We start from the raw sequence: 26,443 nt of genomic DNA, 5'->3' as shown, positions 1-26,443 counted from the left end.
TTTACATTGCTCATGAGGACAGACCTATGGGACAGACCTACCTTATTTGCAGATTCTTAGAAATTGTAATTTAATTTGTAATTGATTGTGGATTTTGTATCCAGTTTTCACTTTATGTATCTTTATACAATGTTTACTACTTTGCTTATGAGGACAGACAGCATTATTTACAGATTCTTGAAATTCAATTGTAATTTCATTTGTAAATAGTTACATTCATGTGGATTTATCCAGTTTGCACATTTGTATGCATGCACTTATAGGTGCATTTGTTGTTGTTGAAGGCCTGGTTGTTACAGTCTTTATTTACACTATTTTGTTGTAGGCCTACTGGCCTAGATGTTTATGCAGTTTTAAAGCACCTTGGCTTTGTTCTGAATGCACTTTGTTGTAGTTATCCTACAGAGAAAAGAAAATGCACTTGACTTGGAATTAATGTACTGTATGCATTCAAAAGTGCTGAATAAATGTTTTATGGACCCATAATAGTGATTATTATTTAAGTTAAGTTTTGCCATAATCATTTATTTTTCCATAATCAGGCAGCTGAACAACATTGGTAAAAAATGTATACATTACATATATATATATTCTATTAATCCTTTTCGGCATTCGGTTTTCGGCCAACTGTTTCCTATTTTCGGTATCGGTTTTGGCCAAGAATTTCCCATTCGGTGCACCCCTACTAATTACCTATTTTTTCATTGTGGGTGTCCGGTATGTGGAAGTAGTATACACAGCAGTACAGCATTAACACATACATTTGAGAAAAAACAGTCAATCCCCTTCATGGAGCAATGTGACACTTCACATAAATCATACACTAAACTGCTCAGGATGGCCAGGGAAGGTGTGTGCGTCACACTATATTAACTTGTTAGTAACTAACTGTCTGCACAAATTGTCCACATTTAAGAATGAGACAGCTGGAGGAGGTGCTGAAGATGTAGGAGGACACCAGGCTGGGCTGGGGCAGGGGGCAGAGAGACCCAACAGAAATCCATCACGGGTGGGATTGCAATAACAGTTCATCTTTGTGGGATTACCAGGAACCTTCTCTTAAAGGTGTGCTTTTCTATTTACAACCTTAAACTTGATGCACGTATTGCCTAAAAATCTCTCCATTGCGTATTTCATTCTTCAGTCAGAGGGGCTTTTGCTTCTCGCGGTACGCTACGATAACAATCAAAGGGGAAATAAAATACTGTAATAAATGCGTTTTTTCCAACTGGAATCTGTATACGTTTTACTTGACATACAGCCATGCCAAATGAGTCATGCAGCAAGGAGATGATAATCAATATTAAAGCAAATATTGATTATAGAGTCTAAATGATAAGACGTAGCATTTCAATGGCCCAATTGGAATTGGGACCCAAACAACATTGACATACTGTGTGGGAGGACCAATAGTGAACTGTTCAAGTAATCCCTAAAATATTAGTAAATTGAGGGAGCTGAAAACTAACTAAAACCTACCAAAGCACATGTGGTTTAGTTTAAGTCATAAGCACCAGCAGCTGCTGGATCCCAAGGGTTCCCACAGTAATGCACACAAGGATATTTCATGTTTAGCTTTTATTTAGTAAATAATCTAAATACATTCAAACTATTTGTATTTTCCTTTAAATTTAAATATTACATTTAGTCCAGCCAGGAGAAACGTTACTGTCAGTGTGATTGATGATAGTATGTATATTAATCTAGATCTCCCATTCTTTTTAGGAAGAAAATTGTGGAGATGACCTTTTGTACCCTGGAGCACCGATCACCAAAGGTCAAAGTCTGCTCCTTCTAATGTCCTATGTCCTGAGGCATAACCTGACCGGAATTGCACTGGACCATCTACTACAGATTTGTAATGAACATTTTCCCGGATTAATGCCAGCAACCTCGTATCTCTTCCACAAATCATATGCTCAATATGGAGAGTATGAGCCCCATTTTTACTGCCATCAGTACTCTAACTATATTGGAACAAAGGAATGTGGTTTGGCACAGTTTGCTCTGTGTCAATCGTCATTTGATGTGAGCATTAGCCTAAAAAAGGGTTCGTATTTTTTGGTTGTCAGTTTATCCTCGCAGATCAAGGAGATTCTGGAAAATCCCAATATACAAATCGCAAGACATATATCAACTCCAGGTTTCATCTGTGATATCCAATGTGGAGGAGAATATAGGAAGCTCAAAGACAGCGGTGAAATTGGTGAAGATGATATCAGTCTGCTATGGAACTGTGATGGGATCCCTGTTTTCAAAAGCTCCAAGTGCCAAATATGGCCTATTCAGTGCCAGATCATTGAGCTACAGCCTGCAGATCGGAAGAACAACATCTGTGTTCCTTGCCTTTGGTTTGGAGAGAGCAAGCCCAACATCCAAACACTCCTCACTCCTTTTGTAAACGAACTTAAGGAACTTCAAACTCATGGCATCACCTGGGCAGATGGTTGCACTTCAAAGGTGCATGCCCTAATATGTAGTTCAGATTCTGTTGCCCAGCCACTTATCCGAAATACGAAGCAGTTTAATGGAATTTATGGTTGTGACTTCTGTTATCGAAGAGGTGGGGGTCCTTATCCATATGTTAGTCCTGAGCACGGTCTTCGTACTGAAGCTGAGCATTTTGACAATGCCATGAACGCAACACCTCAGCAGCCTGTCATGGGAGTGAAAGGCCCAAGTCAACTAATGAAATTGGACAAATTTCAAATGGTCCAAGGCTTTGTTCCTGAATACCAGCACAGTGTATGTCTCGGGGTTACTAGACAGCTGGCTACTCTGTGGCTGGATTCCACAAAGCATCAAAATGGGTGGTACATAGGCACCAAAACTGAGCTGTACCCTGTTGAAATATTTCAAAGGAACAACTCATGTCCCTGTACAGATAATGAGAAGGTTCCTTAGAGGGAGGAGTCTCACAAAGAAAGGAGCCACAATAATGCAAAATGCTGATGAGAATATTAAAGATCTTTTCTCTGAACGGCTGGGCAGCAAATGTTCAACTGACAAATCAGTTCAAATCAGTGCCCATGTCTAAACTCCTGGAGCAGACATACAGAGTGAGCAGCAGCTGGGCAGGAGGAGACCTGCTCAAACTGACGTGGAAGTTTCAAATTGGATTGACAGGCGCGGACAGTTCTCATTTGCAGGTTTCTTCGATGACGTTTATATTAACCAATCAGGAGTGTTGTGGACTCATTCCAATCCTGCTTGTAGTTTCTGGTACAATACACTGTGTTTTGGTCAAGGAGTTTCTGAAGTTTGGAAGGGAGCTGTGCAGAGACACAACACTTCATATTGCATCAAGCTTTATGTATGAAGTGTCTGAGTGCAACAATGTGTACTGTATGCCATAAATCCAGACTCATTGACATGCAAATGTGTCATGATTAAGTCGAGGGAGAAGATATATGTTATCCCTCCACCAAACAACATTGAACAAGACTGATTTGACTGGACATCAAGGAAGCCTCAAGAACTGATTCAGACTATAGGCTTGATGTAATTCAACAGATAACGAATGAGATTAAATAATGAGCCTATAATGGGAAAATAAGAGTACTAATTTCCAATTCTGTGCACAATGAATTCTGTCATTTTGATGTTCTGCTTCCTAGTATTTTGTAATGTACGAATCCCTAGTAGATTGACTTGTTAAGTACACACCTGTAGTAGAATGTTGAATGGGGTGTACCAATGTGTTTTAGGAACCTGTTCTGAACCTGACATACATAAAGTGCCTTCTGTCAAGTAAGTCTTTGTGCATTAATAGATGATGGTAATAGTCCAGACCTATACACTTCCCAGAGGTGTAAACAAAGTACACTATTCACAGGTGTTATAAAATAAACACTTATAAAGTACACTGAAGTACAGTTTAAATTGAACTAACATTAAAGTGCATTGTTTGTATACTTATGTACACTTCTAATGAAGTGAAATTCAAGTCTACTTAAATAAAGCATACTAATAGTGTATTACAAAATACTAAAACATAATTGTACTTTTGATCAGTATACTTAATGACCACTATAAGTATTTGCAATTTAGTACGTAGTAGCAAAAGTGTACTTATTTGCAATTCACAATACACTTAGATTCAAGTACACTGAAATACCACTTTAAGTATTTCAGAAATAGTAGTTATTTTTTTAGTACGTTGAAATTGATCTAAATTACATCTATTTTGAATTACACTTTTTAAAAGTACATTTTAAACATACTTTAAATTAAGCACAAAAAGTAAAAGTATACTTGTATACACTTTTGTATACTTAAATTATATTTCTAATAAACTAAAGTATACTACTTTTTGACCTGGGTTTTACATGTAAACAATGGTGTTATCTACACTGTAATCTGATTACCTTGCTGGTCTGTTTCATCTTGTTGAGTTGAGTCTTCAGCCTCTCCCCCTCCTCCAAGGCTCTGTTCAGACGCACCTCCACGCTGCTGTGGACGGCCACCGCTTGTTTCTGGGATCTGTTCAGATTTTCTATTTCCTGCACATAGCACGGCCAGGAAGTGATCACAGGAGTAATGGAAGATCATGTCACATTTTGTAGTTCGTTATTAAAAAAGTATGGGTTACAGACCTTTTGGAGAGCAGACACTTGCAGTTGAACACCTTCACATTTTCTGTTGGAGTCCTCAGCTAGCGCTCTGTGCTTCTCGATCTGTGTCTGCTGGATGTTTGTTGTTTTCTGCAGTCTGACTCGATCCTCCTCAAGCTCCTTGATTCTTGCACTAAGTTTAGCATTTTCATCATCCTGCAACAACAGATGCTAATGTTAACAACAACAGGAACACAGTGTAGAACAATGTTGTCAATATTTAAAGTCATCTGTATTTCCAGGTCCTTCCTTCCTACAGCCCCTGGTAGACCCCCCCCCCCCCCCCCCCACAAACACAACAACACAGACTATGCTATAACACCCCTACAAAATTATGTGCAAATATATACTGTTAATAACTGTGCAATATATACCTGGCTGCTTCATCTTAAAAACTTTTACAGATGCGTATTTTGAAAATGGTGTACTTTTTTATTTTTTTAATCTTTAATATTTTTTTCATGCTTGCTTTTTAGTTAATATTAAGCTGTTTTTGGCTCTTTTCTTGCTGTAACAAATGCAAATGTCCCCTCTGTGGGACGAATAAAGGTATTCTGATTCAGATTGTTCATCACTGATGTTGAGCTGAAGTTCTGTCCCCCCCTGCTGATAGGCTTGGGTCATTACAGTTCTAGTTAAATCTTTTTTATCCACACATTACCTTCTTGTAATATTCACATGAGAATTGATCCAGTTCCTCTTGCATGATCCCTAGTTTTGCCTTCAGAACTCGTATTTGAGCATCTGAAACACCTAACCGCAACAAAAACAGAGCAACACAATCAGACTTAGGAGCCCATTTCACTTTTCCCCTTGAAAAAATGCTTAAAAAACACATCAACCATCTCACACGTCTTGAACACATTCTTGACGCCTTCAGACGCCATATTAACCCCAATAAACAGTTCTGCTTTGCAGAGAAAACAAAACAAATAGTAAGAATGTATCATTTATTTTGCTAAATAGATTCAGAGATTGTATTTAAGTATATTTATTTGCGAAAAAGCTAACAGAGTGAATGGCAGTCTAATAAATGACTTATTGAAACCTTAAAACGGACCTGTAGGGAGAAAATGACATGCTTTAAAATAAATATTTGTGTAATTCACTATTAGTGAATACAACTGGGATTTCCTTTTCACAAGTTGGGATGGACATTACCTGATCCTACATTTTCTCCAGCAGTATCAAAATCATCCATGACACTTTCATGAATCATGATGTCGTTCATCTTCTCCTCCATGCTACGTATGGTATTAGCCAGGAAAGAATCAGCAGAGTCTTCTCCAGCAACTAAATCATCCACACGAGAAGCCTTTGAGGTTCTGAAAATGGTGTGAACAATGTGAAAACTTTGAATGTCCTTGTGAGGAAATGCATGCAGAATATATTTAACTAACAGTTACAATCAAACTTACGCGGTTTTCAAGTGAGGCTCCTTGTCTTGTTGACCAGTACACATGTTGTTTGATGTTGATGTGACTCTTTTTTTGGTCACCCCCTAAGTAAATGTATAGCAAATATAATTTAAAAAAAACATATTAGAAAGACCTACAGCATTGACAAAATGTAGCGGTGGATGGAAAACTAGTGTGTGTTGGGGCAATTGTTTCAGAAATACAGGCAGAAAAACATTATAACGATACCTTTACACCGGGCCCCTGCAGAGTTCTCTGTTTTAGCTTTGGTATCCTGGAAGGGAAATTATAGATAAATACATGGAAACAGTTAGGTATATATATATATTATAGATACATTTATTATTTTGTTGCGTAGGTTCTTTCTCTGGAATAAGTTTAGACCTTTTCAAATTGAACAGTAATTATTGTGTCATGCCCAATCCTCCAAAGATCTGATCTATCTATTACCTTGACCTCTCTTCATCCTCAATGTCCGAAAGCAGGAGGGTAGATAAGGGTTTTGACAGAACTTCATTCTGGTCTCTCTAAATTTGGATAAACACCAATAGGGAGGTTCATTTTTTAAGGCAGTTTTCACTTGCCAAATTACAAAAAGAATGTGTGTCGTTTTTACAACACACTAGTGTGAACATGTTGATAACTTACCATAAGTTGTTCTGCCTGTCTTACTAGATCAGCTGTTTTGGCTTCCAGCTCTGCATTCATGAGTCTGAAGAAAAATAAATAAATAAAGATGTAGATCAGTGCTTTTTGAAAACTTGAGAAAAATACTAAATGTCTTTTGGAACAGGAGGTCTTACTTGTATTGTTCTTCCTTGGCCAAAAGGTCATCTGTGTGATTTTTCGTTGGGCCTGAGGCAGATTTGACCTGCGGTCGTACTTCAATCCTCTTCGACCTCTCAGCCTTAGTGCACGAGGACAGGCGTTTCTTGGGCTAAACAAGACAGAGAGCCAGACTTGGTAACATGGATTTTCTAAGTCAATATTTCACAAAGGTCTAAAATTGGATTATGATCTAAATTAATTAGCAATTGACTTTCACACCTTGTGAGCCGGACTGATACTGCTTCTTTTTTTTTAACTATTCATTCTACCGTGTTGTGTGCTGTTTTATGTTGTTCCATGCTCACTGCTAACTGCTTGTAGCACTTTTTGGGATTTGACTTCAAATATGAAGTGCGTTACAAATGAAACCCATTATACATTGTTATATTATTTGTACATAAGCACAGTAAGTAAGCCCTGTTTTCTTTCAACTATAAATGTCCCGCTCAGTACATTACATGTTACTTGTTAGACGCTTTTATCCAAAGCGACTTACATACTCAATAATGTGGACAATCCCCACAGGAACAATTTGGGGTGAAGTGTCTTGCCCAGGGACACAACGACATGCTGACTGCAGTGGGGTTTGAACCTGTGACCCCCTGATCCGAACACCTACGGACAACCCACTAGCCACACGCCTCCTCCATGACATATATACAAAAATATATTTTATGTTTATTCATGTTTTTTTATTTAAGAAAACACATATTAGCAGATAGTTCATAATCAAATTTTGTAACCATCAAATATAAATACTGATCTTTGCCTTACAGCCCCTGCACTCACACACTTTTAGAAAAGTTGTCAAAGATCTTCCCTATTAATATAACTGAAAGCCATAAACTAGAAGTGGTACCTCCATAAAAAGTGATTAATACTGTAAAATGGCTGCACACCTAGGCTGAAGTAATTGATCGAAAGGGGTTGTCTTATGATAAACTGTATAACATATAATACCTGTAAGATTATTTGGTTTATGGGTTTGCACTTTATATGTTGTACTCAGAGGTTATGTAAGAACTGATGATTGAACATCTGCATGGGATTAGCTCAGTGTATTTTTCTGCCATTCATAACATATTTTTCTTCCACAATGTTAATACATCGGTTAGAGTACAATGATTATAATGTTAGCGGAAAAACAATTACACTGTTAGCGGAAGTAGCGTAACGTTAGCTTGTGTGTTGATGTATGTTGGCGAGCAACTACACCTGTTGGAAATAAATAAATCGGTGTAAACCTTTTGGTGGCAAACAAACAGTTAAGTTAAAACCTAGGATACATTAACATGACACATTAACGTTTCAAACCTGAGACACGCCAGGCTGAGATGGACGGAGCTTTTTATCAAAACTTCTTTCGGCCATTGTCACTAAACAGGGAAAAGATACGGGTCTGGTTGCATAGCAACTACTCGTTCAATGCGCCCAGTACGGTAACCCTTTAAGGACATCTAAAGGCGAATAATGATTGATTTGTTTCGTGAAAAAATAGTTTTCTCTGAGGATGACATTCATCAAATATTAAATAGTTTGTAATTTAACAAAAGCATGTAATGTCGTGAAACACTGGCCTTTTGAAAATGATATGCAGACTTAAATCGGTGCTATGGCACCTATGGAACAGAGTGTACCAGTGGTACGAAGAAGTAAGTAGTCTGTACAGATTAACATGTAGAATTGAAGTCAGTGTACTTTGATAGTCCAGCCCACAACTAACAACATTTAAATAATAATTGTAAATATTTATATTATTATGATTCATATTAACTTTGGATGTATGTTTTTTTTATTGCTGGGTCTAAAGTAAAAATATCCATGTGTACATTCCCATTCATAGTAACGTGCTCAGTAACGTCTCCTGCTTAGATGTTGTTTTTTAATGCTGGGGGTCCAGTGCGCATGCGTGGTCCCAACAGCTACTACTCACCATGCACATGCAGAGAAATCCCATAACGTGAGGGGCACAGCTCACCGGAGGGACTAGCTAGTTTTTTATTTTGCAGCTGTCCGTGTACTGTGTGTTTACACCTGCCTTTACTTATTTATATTCATGCATCACGTCGCGACTGACAGCTACACATAGTTTTGTTGCACAGCGTCTTTAATTCACCAAGTGTCGGGACTTGAAGCGAGCGATGTCGGAGGAGGACTGGGTGGCAACAACAACAACAGGGCGCGCTGCTGTCCCGTTAGCATCGCAACGACCTCCAGTCCATGTTGTCTAGCCCGAGAACACCCTCCCACGCCTCCCGTCCAGCCCAGCCCAGTGCACACCCACCCCGAGGCCCAACGTGATGGCCGAGGAGGACCAGCAGCCGCCGCCGGACCGCGGGGCGAGCAGCATGCCCGGCCTGCTCACCGGGCTGCAGGGCGCCGAGGCCAGCGCGCTGCAGCTCCGGATCAAGAACTCCATCTGGTGAGGAGCTGTACTCATACATACTATGCTTACATGCTTAAAGGGAAGGGATTCCTTTTATAGTTTTTGATCGTAAAGGCAGGTGGAAGTGGTGTTACTCCACAATGTTATAATAGCCTAGTTAATTAGTGGTACTGCTGCATGCAAAAGGTTACTCAGAGTAAACATCAGTTTTATTAGCCAAATGTACTAGCATAACAAGTAAGCCGTTGTCGTTGAGAAGTCCCCGTGTAAGTATGACATTGTTATAATATATATTGTTGTTTTACTATATAACTAATGCATTAATACTGTTACAGGTGGAACCACGTATAATACAAGTACAAATAATGATACTAACAACATCGTTTTCATAAAAGGACACACAATCTAAATAGTTATAAAAGAACATTAAAATATACAGTAAGATTCAACTAAAACAAAGTTAGTAAAGTGCAGTTATTGAGTTACATTCCACCACTGTGTTTACCTGAGTAGTAGTAGCAGTACCATAGAGTGAAAATAATATATTACTAGTTCATAACAAGTCCTGTATGCAGACATGAAATGACTCCATATTGGGTTAGGGTTACACACTGTAGCCTAAATTATAGCTTACATTTGATTATATTATTATAATTTCTAGAGTTATTTATACTTTTCATACTGGGAAATAGTTTAAATAGTAACAGGTTCTCCTATTTTAATCACCAATTGTGTGTTAAGCATGAGCAATATTAATCCTCTAAAGTATCTACCCTTCATGCAGTGAAGTTGAAGTATAACTTGCATTACATTACTCAATGGTACTAGAGTAGATGCTAATACACATTCCACCATCATTGTCTGACTCAACATGAACATGTTGCTATCTTAACAGTAAAGCAGATCTTCTTGGGATCAATAACTATTTTTATTCTTTAGGGTCAGGGCTTGACATGAACAAGGGTGGAATATATAACAGATTTAGGGCTCTGGAAAATCTTGAAATAGTAAAAAGGTGTAGGAACCCTGATATATAATGTGATGACACATTGCTGCACAATAAACTACCCACAGAATATGTAGTGTAAATGCTTCCATCCAATTTCAACATTGAAATGTTGCTTTCACTTAAATGCACCCGTTTCATATTGTAATAATAAGTTAATAGTGTAATATTAGGGCTGCAACTAATGCATATTTTCATTGTCAATTAATTGATAGATGACAATTATTTTCTCAGTAAACCAATTAGATGTTTTGTCTATGAAAACTGAGAAATACCTTTCTTTAAAAATGATGAAACCAATTGAACATTCTAACAATTGCGAATTGATTAAATTCTTGGAGCTGTAACCTGATACCTTACATTTGACAGGGTCATTGTGCCTGCATAGTTCAGTGTATTTTACTCAAGAAACATTTTGATTTCAGGACTCATGTTGCTACTTTCCTTCAGTAAAGGTACTAGTTAATCCTTTCCTTCACTTCCTCATCTCTTTCTTATTTACTGATGAGCTGAAGGCGTTGTCACAGCAGCAGCTATTTACATTCAAGTTCCCTCTATTTCCATCATCAGAACACTACCGACAGAAAGCAACAGCTCCGTTATGTAGTTCCTGTAGCAGTGTGTAAACCGACTCATAATACTCGTAATATCTCAGTTTCACACCATTGTAAATGTGCCTAACCCTTGCAACATAAATATAATGGCATTTTTATCTCACAAATACCAGACATGGCCATGATCTTATCCAAATCATTTTCATACCAGTTTATTTAAAAGTGTTCACTACGCTCAGACGTCATTGCCTGGTTTAAGGGTACAAATAACTTTACAAATAAATAAACCACACAGAATCACATGACGATAAGTCAACATGAAGTATGAAGTAACCTATTTAAAATTAGGAGGATCCACCACCTACTACAATTTGCATAATAAAATAAAAAAATACTGAATGTAAGCCTATGTTTTAAAATTGAGTATCTGTCTGCTGTGAAATAAGAGAGAAATTCAAGTGTTACGCTACCACATATTAGAAAAAAAAGTGTATTTGATAGTGTATTGTCTGTGGTTGCTGTTATTTCAGGCTGTGTTCTAACCGACAATACCCTTTTATTTCTGAATGTATATGAACTCAAGTACTATCATTTAAATGTCAAACAGCCATTAAATGTCAAGAGGCTGAACTACTCAAAAGCACAACAGTTCAGAGATGAAGCGTATGCAGGGAAACCTCCACAGGAACGCTTCACTCTGCTGCTAACATGAGGGGATATTGAAAATGTGTCCTTCTCCCTAAATCTTTAACCTTTAAGTGGATTAGAGCATACATATTGACGTTTACTTGAGCAGCTGAGTGGTTCACGGTAGAGTGTGACTATCTTAGTCGAGGTCAGCAAGTTTATTTGCAACTACACCCTCGCTCTGTCATCACATGGAGCGATAGTCTTTAGTGCACACCACTGTTCCTGCTGGCTTTCATTCAAGCCGCCCAATCAGGCTGAGTTACACCCGGATATTTTACACAGTGTTGTTGTATCAGTTCTTTTATCCATTTAATGCTTGAGGTGCCAAATCGGCCCAACAAACAGCTCAACGATGGCCTTTTAGCATGGGAACATCCGTGGCTCCCTAGTAACAGTGAATTAAAGTGACCTGTTCTCGTCGTGGCTTAGAGCAACTCCTGATTCTGCCCTTCCTGGTGTCGCCGAGTAAGAGTCTTTAATGTGACCTGTCTTATGTCTCACAGCAAGTACAACAACAACTTTACCTTTCTGCAGATTAGGATTTAGACCTGGAGAAGTGATAGTCTTGTATCTGGCCGGACTCTGAGCAATGTATCATTGGTTTAAATCTGTCTTCTACACTTTTTTGCGTTAAAAAAGGGCTCTGAGGTATGGGGCATTGCATTTACAGTATATTGTGCAAAATACTGGTTGCAAAGTTGATTTGCTCTGCGTCTTTTGTCCGGCTGGTACTGCATGTAGGGCTGCAGAAACTCGTCTTTTCTATCGTCATCATGATGGAAAATGTATTTTTCTTTCATTCTTGTTTTATTGGTGCCTTTTTTGTTGTTTCATAAATTAAATAATTATTCAACAACAATATGTTGGATTCAAGCAGTATACTGAAAACAGCAAAAAGACACGTTAATATCTGTTTATTTACCAAAAATGACTTCATAAATGACCTTTTATTGTTCAGCCCTACCAGTGTATACAGTATGGAATTGACTGGCCTCCTTATATCGTAGAATACACAATAGCTGTGAGTATACCGATATAAAATCAGGAATCAAAATAAAACATTTGCTTTTCTTAAAATATAGTTCAACTTATTGTTAAAACATATTAATAAATTAAAAAGGTGAAAGTCCATATTTTTATCAATGTATTCCTTCAACATTAAATGGGATGAAACAGACATAGTAGGTTTCCTGGGTAACTGGAAATGGATGCCTGTGTTCTTCTGTCAGAGACAATGTCTGTGGCTGTTTCTCTCTGTCTCTTTTACATTTGACAACATGTGTTCCTGGTGGTGGGATACATGACCTGAGATGCTAAGGGGAGGGTCGTCTCATACCAAACATTCTTCTGCTTTATAAATAAATAGACTTTAGACTCAAGCGCTCATGTTACAACAGCTTCATACTCATTTATATTTTCTCTCTTTTTTTACAGCAAATCTGTTCAATCAAAAGTGGAAAACATTCTGGTGAGTATCTATGAAATATTTGAACAAATCTGCAAATGACATTTTGTATTACACCTTTCACATAACTTTAAAATATTGTTTGTTATTTTGTGTTTTCAGGATATAAAGCTTAAGCACTATTGTTTCCTGATGGGTTTATTTCTTGTGTTGAGTAATTTACAGAAATGATTACAAATACGGGACCTTCAAATGTTATTTTGACTTGAAGGTGGCATTTATGCAGAAAAAAGGAAGGGTCCAGCTCTGGGAAGAATGGCTGCATCAAGCAGTTACATTTTGGAAAGGCTTTTTAGAAATCCTCTGAGGACCATGAATACCTTTTTTGGCAAAAATACGTCTGATTGTTGGTGATGATCCGGCTTAAGAACCCCCAGGGTTTGTGTGGAAAAATACATGTTTATGTTAGTCTGTAGATATTTACAGCATGAATTTCACAATGAAAACGCTTGCCAAGTGCCAAAATTGTGAAAGTACAACGAGGAACCAGCCAATGTCGTACTTCACTGTAATTACTGTGCGAGCACTATGCTGTTTAACAACAATATAATAATCATTTTTTCTAAGAAAATAAGTGTTGGACAGTCAATGTTACAGCAGCAAAGGGAGGTGCAACAACAAGAGAACACAATTATTAGAGCTCCATAAGGGCCTATGCAGCCAATATGTTTGAGTATTAGAGAAATGATTGTTTGCCAATAGCAGAATTGTTAATGCTACTTAATTTAGCAGAATATCCCAGTATCAAAAACTGTTTGTGGAGCCAAGAGGAGTAGCAGAGGTTGGCCGGGACTTTGGTCGTCCTTATGTAGTATACTTTATATAAAGTGTGATGTCAGGAAGTTTTTAATACACACCGGTTCAATTACCCTCGTTCCGGTCATGCCCTTAAAAAAAAGAAAGACACAAATCTCTTTAAACCTAATGCAACCCTGTGTTGTCTGACGTCATCCTCCTGATCTTGTGATGAAATAACCCAGCATCTTTTGTCAGGAATGTACCACCTAATGGTATACAAAGCTGCACAAAATAATAAAAAAACACTTCTCAAATGAACTAGCAACTCCTAAAATGTACACTGCATGCTGGTAACATCTTTGTTAAAGGGAGTTAAAGGAAAGTGTAAAGGTATTACTGTGCAGAGCTGATGACAGCAAGAAGTAAGGAAATAAGCTCTGTGGCAGACAAACATTTTCCAGATTTACACATTTTCTTTAGCAAGATGATGTTCACAGATGAACACCACTTTTATGGCATAAATGAAAGCACCTAAAGTAAATAGCCAAAGTTAGTATTTTAAGAGACTATACCATGTTCACAACAAGTAATAGCTTTACAATACCTATATATCACATATCAGACCTTGTATCCAATAAAAAAAAAAACCTTTGAGGTGATGGAACTGGAAATGCAGAACTGCTAACTCATTTTCGGGTTTTAGGGCTCATTCTTGCAGCGCTAGTGCGAAGAGGTGTTAAGGAGTTAATCAGAAAAGATAGAGGAGCCAATTGAAAGTGTGAATGAGAGCTGGCAGTGTGTGGATGTGTGTCTGTGTGCATTTACTATCAGCCGAGGATTCATGTTCACCTTACAAGCTCCCTGAAGAGCTGGAGCTTGTCTGTCTGTGTGTCTGCAGCCATTCAGACTGTGTGCACGTACTAGTGTGTCTCAGCGAAATGAACGCAACATATCTCTGATTCGTAACTCTACACTGCTGGGTTTAAAGTCAGAGTGAAAGTGTGTTAGTGCTTCTCACTCCTTGCCCTGCTGCTTCAGTGCGGGGGTGGGATGTTTATGATGTGCAGTGTTTGTCTTACACCAAACATCTGATGACAAAGGTTACATTTTTTATCAAACTCAGCTCTATCATTGTTTCTTTTATTTTTCACGTATTAAGTAGCACATCAATCCACTTTTCATTGAATTTCCTGCCATGTTTTCTGTCTTCCAGATCAGTGTGTTTTCTTTGAGTCAGGTTTAAATGCTTTGCTTGAGGGTTGTAAAGAAAAATATGTTAAAGAAAAATCCTTTGAAGGGGTGGTATTTGTATAGGGTAGGTTACTAAATTCACTTCTCAGTGTTTTCTGCTGCCAGTTAAACCAGCAGAATTTAATCTGCGCCTTCTTCACAATATCATGTTCCTTTTTTCCCTTTGAAGAACATAGTTAGAAGTGTTGAAGACTGTTTATAGCTACATGTCGTGCCCAGGATGTTTAGTTAACATCATCTTAGATTCCTAGACAGGACACCCCGTATGCTTTCTTAAAGCTGATAATTGATGGAAAAGTCAGAGGATCACAGCCGTGATTGCTTTCATCTGTGCACCAGATTTCATGGCAATCCATCCCATAGTTGGATGATCATTTTTAACTCCAAACCACACATGTGAAGCTGCTGCTGATGCTACAGGAAAAGTCACAAAAATCAGTCAGATCCATACTTCATGTTTGAATAAAATATCTTTGGCAATCTATCAAATAGTGGTTCAGATATTTCATTCAGGACGGAGGTGGACTAAAAGATATGTCTGCTCTGCAAGTGTCCATACATTTTTTAATCAATGAAGGGAAAGTTCTTTGTACCAATTAAAAGGAAGGTCATGCATTAAAACTATTTTTTGACCCCTTTGTATTTCTACAGCAAGATGTGGAGAGGTTCTCAGACATTGAAAAACTCTACCTCTACCTTAAGTTGCCTTCTGGTCCGAACACTAACATCGAGAAAAGGTAAGAACAAAGCTGCTTTATGGCAGTATTTATGGAAAATGGACAGTAGCTGAAGTATTTAAAAGACAAAAACAGTTAATCATTCATAGTCACATACATTTCTGTTAATTACTGTCTCATGTGGTAAAATAATAATGATTAGACTCACACAAACACACAAAGCTTAGATTAGTTTTAGATATGATTTTACTTAGGACTGAGGTTAATTTGGCAAAAAGTAGCTTTTGTTCTGTGATTTCTCATCAAATTAATAATCTATGTCTATTTTCAGTGAGCAGAGCGCCCTGTCATCCAGCCGCACGCAGCAGATGCATGCGTTTAACTGGATCCGCCATCATTTAGAGGAATACCCAGAGACCTCTCTTCCCAAACAGGAGGTCTATGATGAATACAAGTAGGTCCAAACAGGAAACTTAATTGTACTGTCATACAGCTTCTCAATAAACATATAGAATATATCACCTTTTTATGATATGATATTTAATGTTTAACATTGGTGTTCACCTTTTCAATGTTGAAGAATCTTTCGCCTCAAAATGACAGGCGGACGAGGCGACAGTATAAATAGACGCAGCAGGCATGGGAATCACAGAGAGCAGCATGTGTTGGTAATATTAGAATGGAAAGTCTGAGACAGCCATTGAAATTCTCGGGCAGTGTTATGTAACGGCCTTTTTAACTCAACGAGATCAGAAATACAGTGGCCTCCAGAAATATTGGCGCCTTTAGGATAGAGCGGTGAAAAGGCTTCAAAGAGACTCTATGTGCTTCCCTTTAAACATGAAGCAAAAGATACAGAAGTCTTTGTTTTATTACCATTTAATAGTTGATATTCACATGTTGTTGAAAAAACATTTTGGTTTAAATAGCACAAAGAAGCCATTTGAAGATTATCAGGACTTATGTTAACTCTGCACTAATTGAACTATGTTACATACACTTATCTGTATGGTGAATTTAACTAAACATAACCAGTGGGATGAAGCCGGGTCAACCATTATAAAAGAGTTTAATTTGCTCGGTAATCATTTTACGAATGTGTCAAACTGTGAGTCATTATTACGACTCAACTGTTTCAAAGTTGTTTAAACTTAACTTTATATTTCATACAGTTAAACCTGCAATAACTTATCATTTTAAAGATAAAAAAAAGTTGTTAACACAGCATTGACTTTATCAATCGCTAACACACCAAGCAGACACAGAGAAACATTATCATTGATTTAGAGTTGTGTTTACGGACATCTCATAAAGTGCCTCTCCCTAAGCTCTGTTTTTAGTCTCCACCAGCTCCTGAGAAAATTATCTGACTTTTAATTTTCTAAATGTTCCAGTATGTTCAACAGTTACATCATCCCTGTGTCTGTCTGCTTTTTTATTACTGAGCAGCTAATGTACAGTGAGTTTTATTAGAGCTTTTTTGCTGAAAACTGGTTTCTGTTGTGGCAGAAAACTCTCTGATTATCATTATAAAAGTCATTTTGGCCAGTTATTAATGTAAAAAATCTGTATTATATGGAAACTTTGTTTGAAATGTTAACACTTTGATCCCCTTACAATGACAGGACTACATACATTAAGGGCCCTCAGTATTATCTGCTATGTTGAGATGAATTAAATTCAAGGCAAATACTCAGAGAAATATTTTCTTAATTTAATATTCCGTCTGTTGTGTCTTTCAGGAGCTTCTGTGACAATCTTAACTACCATCCACTGAGTGCGGCAGACTTTGGGAAAATGATGAAAAATGTATTCCCGAACATGAAGGCTCGTCGACTTGGCATGAGAGGAAAATCAAAATATCCTTCACTGGAATGGATTGTAACAGTCTGGCCTCTGTCCCTGGTCGCAGACCATCTGCTGTTGCAGTTCATAAAGCTCTCTAAATATAGATGTGAAATGAAATAAAGTCCCCCTCTGCCTCGGAAGCAGTAGCATAATACAGGGCCCCTCAGGGAGTCACTGTGACCTTGACCTTTTATTACGCAATTCGGATCTGTTTAAAGTATATTTTGCTGCTGTCGTTAAAGTGCAACATTTAATTTATATTCATAACCTTCAGTGTTTCAGGTCAATTAAATTATCTTTTTGTAATGTGAGATCATAAGTTATAAATCGTATGGGTTATGATGCTGAAGAAAAGTTGTACGTGTTGAAGGAAGTTTGGAATCAAGGATGTGTTTTCATTTATTCAATATGTTCACAACATGCACATATTGAAATATAAATCAAAATACTTTTCTACAGTAAAGTACACTTACATGTTCAAATTACATTATTCTAATTTTCAGATGTCTGTGTAATGTCCAACTGTTTAAAAACAAAAATTGATCTTCAATATCAAATGTTCAAATATATATTTTTCTCCATAACTATAGAACTGAAGACGATTCCTACATTAACCACTGTGCAAATGTAACTGTATATTGCACGTTTTGTGGAATCAGATGTTTTTGTTCTTAACACCAGCTTACATATTGCTATAGTGGACTGAGGAAGAGGCTGGTTATTCACATGCCATCTTTACCCACTCTGGATCTTCATAAAACAGGGGACGGGGTAAGCATGTTTATATCTTCATTATTAATATTTTAGAATCATCTATATTCTCCTCTTAATATTTGTCACTCTCCTATTCTGCAGTGTCCGTGTGACATGTCCGAGGTTATGTCTTTAAATGTCTTGTTTGACAAGCCAAAACCCAAATATATTTGATATTAAACATAATTGTGAAGCTAAAAGCAGCATTTTTGGCCATTTTTGCATTACAATTAATCAAGAATCAAAATAGCTTGCCAAAAATGCTGTTCCAGCTCTATATGAAATTAACACAAATCTATTATGTGTAGCTCCAATGTGATGTCCTGGATTCACCGGGCCAGCTGGGCGGTATTAAGGAAGACGTGAGGTTTGCAGCCTGTGATCTGGTGTGTGAGTGGGCCCAAAAGGTGCTGAAACGCCAGTTTGATGTTGTGGAAGACTTGGCTCGCTTCCTGATCGACAGCCATTACATCAGCAACAAGTCCCTGGCAGCGCTCACCATTATGACCGGCACAGCAACAGGTCAGTCTGAGTCGGCTTCATGCCACCTGAGTGAAAACTGTCAGGAGTGACATCTGGAGGCAGCTGCTTGTTACTGCTCTTTTATTCCAGTCTGGTTGTTTTTTTACACAGCTCTTTTTCTCAAGTTTCTCAAGCTTTATTGGAGCAATCTGGTCAAACTGACACATACGTATTACACACTATGTGTGTGGATAGTTGTTTATTTAGTTGTATCTTCATTAGCTGATGCCAATGGTATTTCCACAGGGCTACGATCTAGTACAAAACATTATTCATACACATACTTTATACATAATCACATTTGTGTTTGTTGTATGTACATTAACTATGATATATTACATTATCTACATGGTAGTCAGTTCTGTGCAACATGGAGTCATTAGCAATATGTTACATCACAGGCAATTTGCTATGCTATGGTGGTAAAAAACAAAACAATATATGAAGCCCGAGTGAAACTTTTGTTAGTTTGTTGTCTTATGGAGTGCCATGATCAAGCCTTATTGTCTCATACATTAACATATTTACATAATATAATGATGAGGCTAATACTTTACTGATAATAGAATCATTATCTGTACTTAACCCCCTGTCTCTTCCCTTCAGAGGTAAAGCTTCCACAGATGGTGTCAGCGTTCGTCCCGGCCTCTGAGGCTCTCTCCTTCCAGCCTCATGTGATGACTCTGTCCTCGCCGCCTGTCGATGCAAAGCAGCAGCTCCAGAGAAAGATCCAGAGGAAACAACAAGAGCAGAAGCTGCACTCTCCTTTTCCTGGAGAGGGACAAACCAAGAGGGCAGAGAGTGTGCCTTGTGCCAGCCCCACCCCTCCGTCACCTCAGCCCACCATCGGCATCATGGTCGCTGCAGTGCAGAGCCCCCTCACGGTGAGAGCAGCACTCTATGGAGATCACAATGTCTGACCTTATAGAAGAGAAATGTCTAGATTCACTTGAATTTAGAATGTAATGGTAAATTATATAAATATATACAGTATATATATATACACATCATGAATGCTGTAAAACCATATTTGTGTCCAAAGTTACCACTTTTAAGAATAATTAACATCACATTGAAAAAAATTATTCAATAGTAAATGAGTGCAGTGTTGCAGGATGCATTGTGTTCAAAAGGACACCTTTCTTAATTATTCTAAATCTAATTATGTTAAGAGCACTACCTATATACTTATGTAAAATATGAACTCCAAAATGTATCCTGTGTGTGTGCCAACCTTCTGTCTAAATAGTGATATTTGAGATCTATCAGTACAGATTCAGTACCCCTTTCTGACCGACCCCCCCTCTCTGCAGGTACAGAGAAGCAGGCAGCTGATGTGTCCCAGTCCACTGGGAACAGTGGAGAACAAAATGATGCCTATTAACTTCCAAATGGTGACCCAGCAAGTTCAGGCAGTGAGGCATAGTCCCAAACATATTCTAGCCAGTCCCGTGGGAGAACGCACTGCCCGGCAGCGATATGCGCAAATCCTGCCCAAACCGGTGGCCACGACTGCCATCACTTTGCGCTCGCCCTCCACCATGATCATCAGCAACAGCCCGGTGAAGACCATGATGACCACATGTCATGTCAGCCCGGTCAGTTTGGTCAACTTGACAGCCATATCGCTGGCAACCAACAGCAGCAATACCACCACTTCCTTTACAAATGCCACTCTGCGGCCGGCCTCTACAGGCGTAAGTAGTTCTGCAGAAGACGTCAGCTTCAATCGGAGCATGAGGAGCGTCTCTGCAGTCCCCATCCTGGCCCCGGTGGCCAGACCAGGGCAGACTACTAACACTCAAACCATCGATGTTGAAATGGAAGTTGAAGCTATACATAAAAACAGCCAAATGCAAAATCCTGGCTCTTTGAATTTTTCTCATGAAGCCATGGTAAACAGAGCTGTAGGGGCTTTACAGAGGGCTGCCAGTGTGCCCATACCTCAGTCTAAAGGCTTCCTGGAGAGCACCTCTATCTCTAACTGCCACGGGAGGTCCTCCTCGGGCATTAACACTGCAGTCCAAAGCAGCAATAATGGTGCTGATAATACAAGCAACTTGCACTTAACACCTTCCACTCAGAACACCAGCGCTGTTCCTTTACTGAACACCAGCACACCAACTTCTTTTGGAGAAAATGGCGGAGTTACAGCAGCAAAGGAAGGTTTCCTGTCTACTAAGAACCTCAGGAAACGTTCATGCTTCAGTCCAGATTTTTCTCCAATCAAAAGGGCTTTTATGCCCCAGCAGCCAGAGCCAGGGGGCGCTGCTGGTTTAGGATATGTGACTAGAAACACGGTCGGTAACATCCTGCGCCCAGGAGCTCCAACTAGACCTGAAAGTGCACCAGTGACCAGGGAGGTAGAGATGAAAATGATCTCCCCTCAAGCCCACTCACTCTGCACTTCCTCTTTCAGATCGAGTGGATTCTACTCTGTTGCCAGATCACAGAGCTCAATGCAGAGGAAAAACACTCCCACTGTTATGGAAAATAGTATCTCAGACAGTCACTCATTAATGCAGCAACAGCAGGGGCACACAACGCCTAACGTGCATGCCATACCTAATAACACCGGCTTCCAAACATTTACAGGAGTGAGTGATGTTAGGAGTTTAAGCTGTCAACCCAATATCTACAGCCAGTCTAACTCTGAACCATTAGACTTTTTGAATCAAGCCACGATATCAAGCCAGCTCCCTATGCAGACAGATATGGACTACTTTCACTTTGATGATGATGTGACCCAGGACAGCATTGTGGAGGAGCTGGTGCAGATGGAGGAGCAGATGAAGCTTAACAACATGCAGGAGTTTGGAGGCTGCGTCACACCACAAGGCCAACAGGCAGCCATGCCGGACAACATGATGTCCACCAATCAGACCATGACTTCTTTCTATCATGCTGCAAACAGCCACAGCAACCCAATGCAGACTCCGACACCCACTCCTACTCCCACACCAACACCAACATCAGAGATGATGGGAGGACCCCAACGCTTCACCGTAGAGAGCCCCTTCTCCCGTATCGCCTCCACCACCCCGGTGGATAGCGCTCTGGGAAGCAGTCGTCACACCCCAGTGGGTACGCCTCACTCCAACTGCAGCAGCACCGTGCCTCCCAGTCCCGTGGAGTGCAGGAACCCGTTTGCCTTTACACCCATCAACTCCAGCATCCCTGGTTTCCATGACGGCTCCACCGTCTCCAGCAGCCCGGTCAAGCCCATGCAGAGGCCGATGGCGACCCACCCAGACAAGACCAGGCTGGAGTGGATGAACAACAGCTACAACAGCAGCAGCTTAAACAAGTCAAACAGTGGAATAGGAATCCTCCCCGGCTATCAAGGCCTGATAGGTGACCAATTTCAAAAGCCTCATGCCTTCGCCGTCCCTCATGCGCGGCACCACGACGGCCATTTTGGCCGCTTTACTCCCATCTCGCCTGTTCAGCAGCAGCAAGCAGCTAACATGGCCAAGCAGGAGGGCTTTGCTGTGCCTGCCCCTCTGGATAACAAAGCCACCAACTCACCAGCTACAACTTTTCGATGTCGCAGTGTAAGCCCCGCTGTTCATCAGAGGAACTTGACCGGAAACACGGGAAACCTTTCCCATATGCCTCGTTCAGTTGTGTCTCCCTTTAACTCCCCTGTGACGCCTGAGATGTTAAACATATTTGCAAACAGCCATACAAATCTCGGGTTGAGCAGCATGGCTCAGAGGAGCCATTCTGTGCCGCTCACCGTCATGATGCAAACTGAGGTCCAGACAACGTCAGGACAACAGTGCAACAGCAATAACATCACCAATGTTCTTCTGAGCAAACTGGAGGGGGACCATGACAACAATGTCCGGGGTCTGGGCATCAATAACTTACCCTCCAGCTACACTGCACGCATGAACCTCACCCAGATCCTGGAGTCTGACCCCGACCTCTCCTGCAGTGACAACCACCTCAGCCTGATGAACTCTGACCCCACCAGCACATGCAAGATGCAGAGGCCTAATTACTTAATGGAAAATGCTATTAACGAACAAATGACAATCTTAGCAGGTGATCACAGAGTACAATCAACTATTGGAGAGCAACATCGACAACAGGCCCAGTCTATGCTGCTAACCTCACAGCAGCATCAAGAAGAACTTCAGCATCAGTTGGATTTCAGCAGCACTATGAAAAACTTCCTGACTGACAACGGCCTCACTGCCGGCACTCAGCTCATGGACCAGGGGTCTGAGCTTACTACAGGCGGGGCAGATTTCCCTTGTGAGATCAGAATGACCTCAGAGCTCTCCAGCAGCATCAACGACCTCAACGCATTGGACACAGAGCTTCTGTTTGACCCCAACCAGCAGCAAGGGCAATATCAAAATGCCGCTGCAGAGGAGGAGCTGGTGAATGATGCGCTGTTTCAGCAAATTACCAGCGACACGGCACATTCGAATGGACTCGACTGGCTTGAAAGCAAAGATCAACCAACTGTAGGGTTGATGGGTTGAGGGGTTTTTTTACGTCATGTTGAACATGTCAACCCATGGTCGTTCATTTTTTATTTTTTTTTCAGGCATTTACACTTTATAATGCAACACTGGACCCAATCAAGGTATGTCCAGTCCAAGTGCCAGGCTGAACTGCTATGATGCTGCAACACTCTGAAAAATGCTGGTCATTTCCCTTTATTCAGAGGACAACGCCTCACCTTGTTTAATTAAGAGCATAAGTAAACAAAGGTTATTGAACAAGAAAGGTTTTTTTTTTTATATGTTGCATTTTTTATGAAAAAAACGAGGAATTAATTTCTTGATCTAAAGAAATGTGGTTGTACGACTATTATTGTTATTATTTACAAAAAATATTTCTTTAAATAATTGTTTATTGTTTAAATCTTTAAGACTCCATGCACTACTTTACTAAAGCATAACGTACAAAATATTTAAATATAATGCTGAACAAATATGTCATCATTGAAACATTTGTGTGCAATTTTGATTTACCAAAAAAACGTTTTCTATGCAGGAGCTTTAGGTGTCATATGGTTCAATTAAATGTTTCTTTAGCTGCAAAATATACTAACATTAAGAAGTGAACACTCGGTTTATAGAAACACATTTTAACCAAAATTATCCATTTAATATATTCTAATGATCTGCTAGATTTGGCATGGAGAGTAATAAATACATTCTGAATGTTTAAGTTATTTATAATTTTATATGATCATATCGCTAATTATTTACTTTGATGGATTACATGAAGAGTATGTATTATTACTTTGGTAGTTTCAGAACCATAAAAGGAAGAGAGAAATGCGTTAACTTTAATTTAATCTGGTTTTCATATCCCTGTGGATGACTATCATCCACGACGTTGTGCCTCTCAGAATGAATCAATTGATTTGAAAAGCTAAGTCAACCTCCCCATAGTTATCACCAGAATCAAACCTTAATTTAATTTCAAGCTTGGAAAGCTTGTAAGACCTCTTTTGCACTTTGTTTTGTATTTCAAAAGTTTGAAAAAAGAAAGAAATTGTTTTATAAAAATAAAATCAGAAAATTTACTAAGGAACCAGTGAAAGATCAGGTCTAGATTCCTAACCACGTATAGATACAAAGGGCAAGAATTTCAAAAAGGAAACCTTTCACCTAAAAATTAAACAGCACTTTTAAAATAAGATTCTTGTGTTAATCAAAAGATGTGTTATTTGCCTTGTGTACTCTTTTGGGGTAGAAGTTTAAGATTTTGTCTGCAAATAATAAAATGGACAGTAGATAGATAAGATTTCACAGAATTGAACTCTAAAGAACTTACAGAAATGTACTTTCTAACGTAGCACTCGTCACTCTGCTCTGACAATCTGTAAAACGTATTTCTTTACATCAATGCACTGTGTTTGGTTTGGGGGAGTAACATGTTTCACCACATGGCCTGAGGATTTCAAACAAAACGGCAAAACAGCTAAAAACTGACTCAGTGTGAAAGTCGTGAGTTACACTGGTGATGAGCTGTGTGTGAAGAAGAGAGTTTCTGAGCCTTATGTCCATACCAAAGACTAACCTTAAAATTTAAACCGCAATAACATGCACTTAAATCTTGGGGTGACTCACTGGGTTATGTTCGATAACAGCCATGAGAAATATATTCTGTAATGTGAATAATAATATGGAAAATAAGTGAAACATTTGTGACATTTGCAGCACTGGAATACATTTCTTTATATAATTAGTACATCAGGACAATGTTAAAGATTTATTTGTTTACTATTGCTGATGCTTTTGTTAACGCAGCAAGTTTAATATGTTTTTATGGAGGCAAAAATCACTGTTATTTATTCAGTTTGTTTGTGTTAGGGTGTGTTTGTATTGTTGGTCGCACTAACTTTATTTGTTGTACAGATTGAGGGTGTGACTTTGTTTTTATTTTTAATATTTCATTTAGAGTGTGTTTTTGTACAGAAGATGTAACCTTGCAAACCATATCATCTTGTGAATTCACGATAATCTGACTTGCACTGTTATCATAGCATATTACCACGTATCATATATGGTACTTCGTTTTAACAGATGATTTCTTTAATGTGGTAAAAAAAAAAACTTGAGATTCAAAACCTTTCAGGACTAGATTTTGCAGGAAATTATTATTTGCACACACGTTTTAAAATGTGTAAATATAACTACCCATACTTCTATGGTTAAATATTAATGTCATGATATAGTTCAAAAGCGGTACATTGAATTCTTTATGCATACAGTATATAAATAAAACCTTTAAATATCTGTAAAAGAGAATTATATTATTGTAATATATAATCTCAATTTGATTATAATTTAATATTGAGCAAATTAGACAAACATTTTTGTTTATTTATGCTATAGTTTCACTTACTGTGTCTGTGAAAGCAAACATTTACTTGGTTAGCACTGATGTTTGTGTTTAAGAAGAGTTTACCCTTCCTCTCATTGTTCAGAGCTGTAGTACTGCCCTCTGCTGTTATGTTTTGCATTTTAGCTAGTGCTTTTATAAGGGGAAGTGCTTGTTAATACTGGTTTTTAAAGACTTTCTTAAAACTAATAAACATTTTTATGTACATAGGTAACCCGAGTCAGTGTTTCTTTAATATTTACAGAAAAACAAGTATAGTGCCTGTATAGTGATTGTATGCTTCTTACTTTTGAAATTTCACACCAAAAGTTACTTTAGTAAGAAGAAGGCATTTGTTGATATGAGACTTTACAAAACACCTTTACGAAAAAGGAGGCAAATTGTATTTATAGTCATTTCCTTATTGACTTGAGGTGTAACTACTGCAGTAAAGAAGACTGAATCACTTCAGTATTCAGTATTGTCCTGAGACCAGCAATCATTAACCTTTATGCCATTGCACACGCGCACACACACACACACACACACACACACACACACACACACACACACATCACACACCCAAACAGACCATGGGGGGTGAAGAGGGTCATGGAGGACAAAGCGCACGCTATTATTACTGAGAAAAAACAACATCAGAACAAGGGGGAATCTTGAAATAAAACCATTAAATTGGGCCTGTTTCGTTTTATTTTCAAAAACGAAATAACACTAATAGCTAAATAAAGGTTTAGAATGTCTACATTTTGATTTAGGATATATTCTCTCATAAAAATGTAAGGGAGCACTCCAAAACCATACAGCATAAATGAAAGCTCTAG

At 38.7% G+C, this 26,443-nt stretch overlaps 2 protein-coding genes across 2 annotated transcripts; one reads left to right on the top strand and one right to left on the bottom strand.

Moving 5' to 3' along the window:
• Positions 1–4,329: 4,329 nt before the first annotated feature.
• Positions 4,330–8,249, bottom strand: tex9 (testis expressed 9). Its single transcript, XM_010794865.1, has 10 exons — positions 8,174–8,249; positions 6,835–6,968; positions 6,680–6,743; positions 6,482–6,558; positions 6,260–6,305; positions 6,032–6,114; positions 5,775–5,938; positions 5,275–5,366; positions 4,596–4,769; positions 4,330–4,502 (listed from the first exon to the last, which is right to left on the bottom strand). Exons 1-10 carry the CDS (start codon positions 8,228–8,230, stop codon positions 4,344–4,346), a joined length of 1,050 nt encoding a protein of 349 aa, XP_010793167.1. The 5' UTR covers positions 8,231–8,249; the 3' UTR covers positions 4,330–4,343.
• A 571-nt stretch (positions 8,250–8,820) lies between these two features.
• LOC104965843 (DNA-binding protein RFX7-like) lies at positions 8,821–25,836 on the top strand. Its single transcript, XM_010794866.1, has 9 exons — positions 8,821–9,281; positions 12,930–12,963; positions 15,601–15,686; positions 15,958–16,080; positions 17,369–17,485; positions 18,161–18,245; positions 18,536–18,749; positions 19,356–19,633; positions 20,063–25,836. Exons 1-9 carry the CDS (start codon positions 9,160–9,162, stop codon positions 23,243–23,245), a joined length of 4,242 nt encoding a protein of 1,413 aa, XP_010793168.1. The 5' UTR covers positions 8,821–9,159; the 3' UTR covers positions 23,246–25,836.
• Positions 25,837–26,443: the final 607 nt, after the last annotated feature.

This window comes from Notothenia coriiceps, unplaced genomic scaffold, assembly GCF_000735185.1.
Source record: "Notothenia coriiceps isolate Sejong01 unplaced genomic scaffold, NC01 NC01_scaffold00037246, whole genome shotgun sequence".
In the NCBI taxonomy this organism is placed as follows: Eukaryota; Metazoa; Chordata; class Actinopteri; order Perciformes; family Nototheniidae; genus Notothenia; species Notothenia coriiceps.
Note: the sequence above shows the minus strand (reverse complement) of the source record. Positions and strands in the feature narration are given on the sequence as shown.

Excerpts from the sequence above, each read along its gene's own strand:
- LOC104965843 (XM_010794866.1), top strand. The coding sequence starts at position 9,160 with ATGGCCGAGGAGGACCAGCAGCCGCCGCCGGACCGCGGGGCGAGCAGC. Across the intron at positions 16,081-17,368 it reads GAGGTCTATGATGAATACAA|GAGCTTCTGTGACAATCTTA; the intron begins GTAGGTCCAAAC and ends TGTGTCTTTCAG. Across the intron at positions 18,246-18,535 it reads TTCATAAAACAGGGGACGGG|CTCCAATGTGATGTCCTGGA; the intron begins GTAAGCATGTTT and ends TATTATGTGTAG.
- tex9 (XM_010794865.1), bottom strand. The coding sequence starts at position 8,230 with ATGGCCGAAAGAAGTTTTGATAAAAAGCTCCGTCCATCTCAGCCTGGC. Across the intron at positions 6,559-6,679 it reads GACAGGCAGAACAACTTATG|AGAGACCAGAATGAAGTTCT; the intron begins GTAAGTTATCAA and ends ATCCAAATTTAG. Across the intron at positions 6,115-6,259 it reads TGCAGGGGCCCGGTGTAAAG|GGGGTGACCAAAAAAAGAGT; the intron begins GTATCGTTATAA and ends ACATTTACTTAG.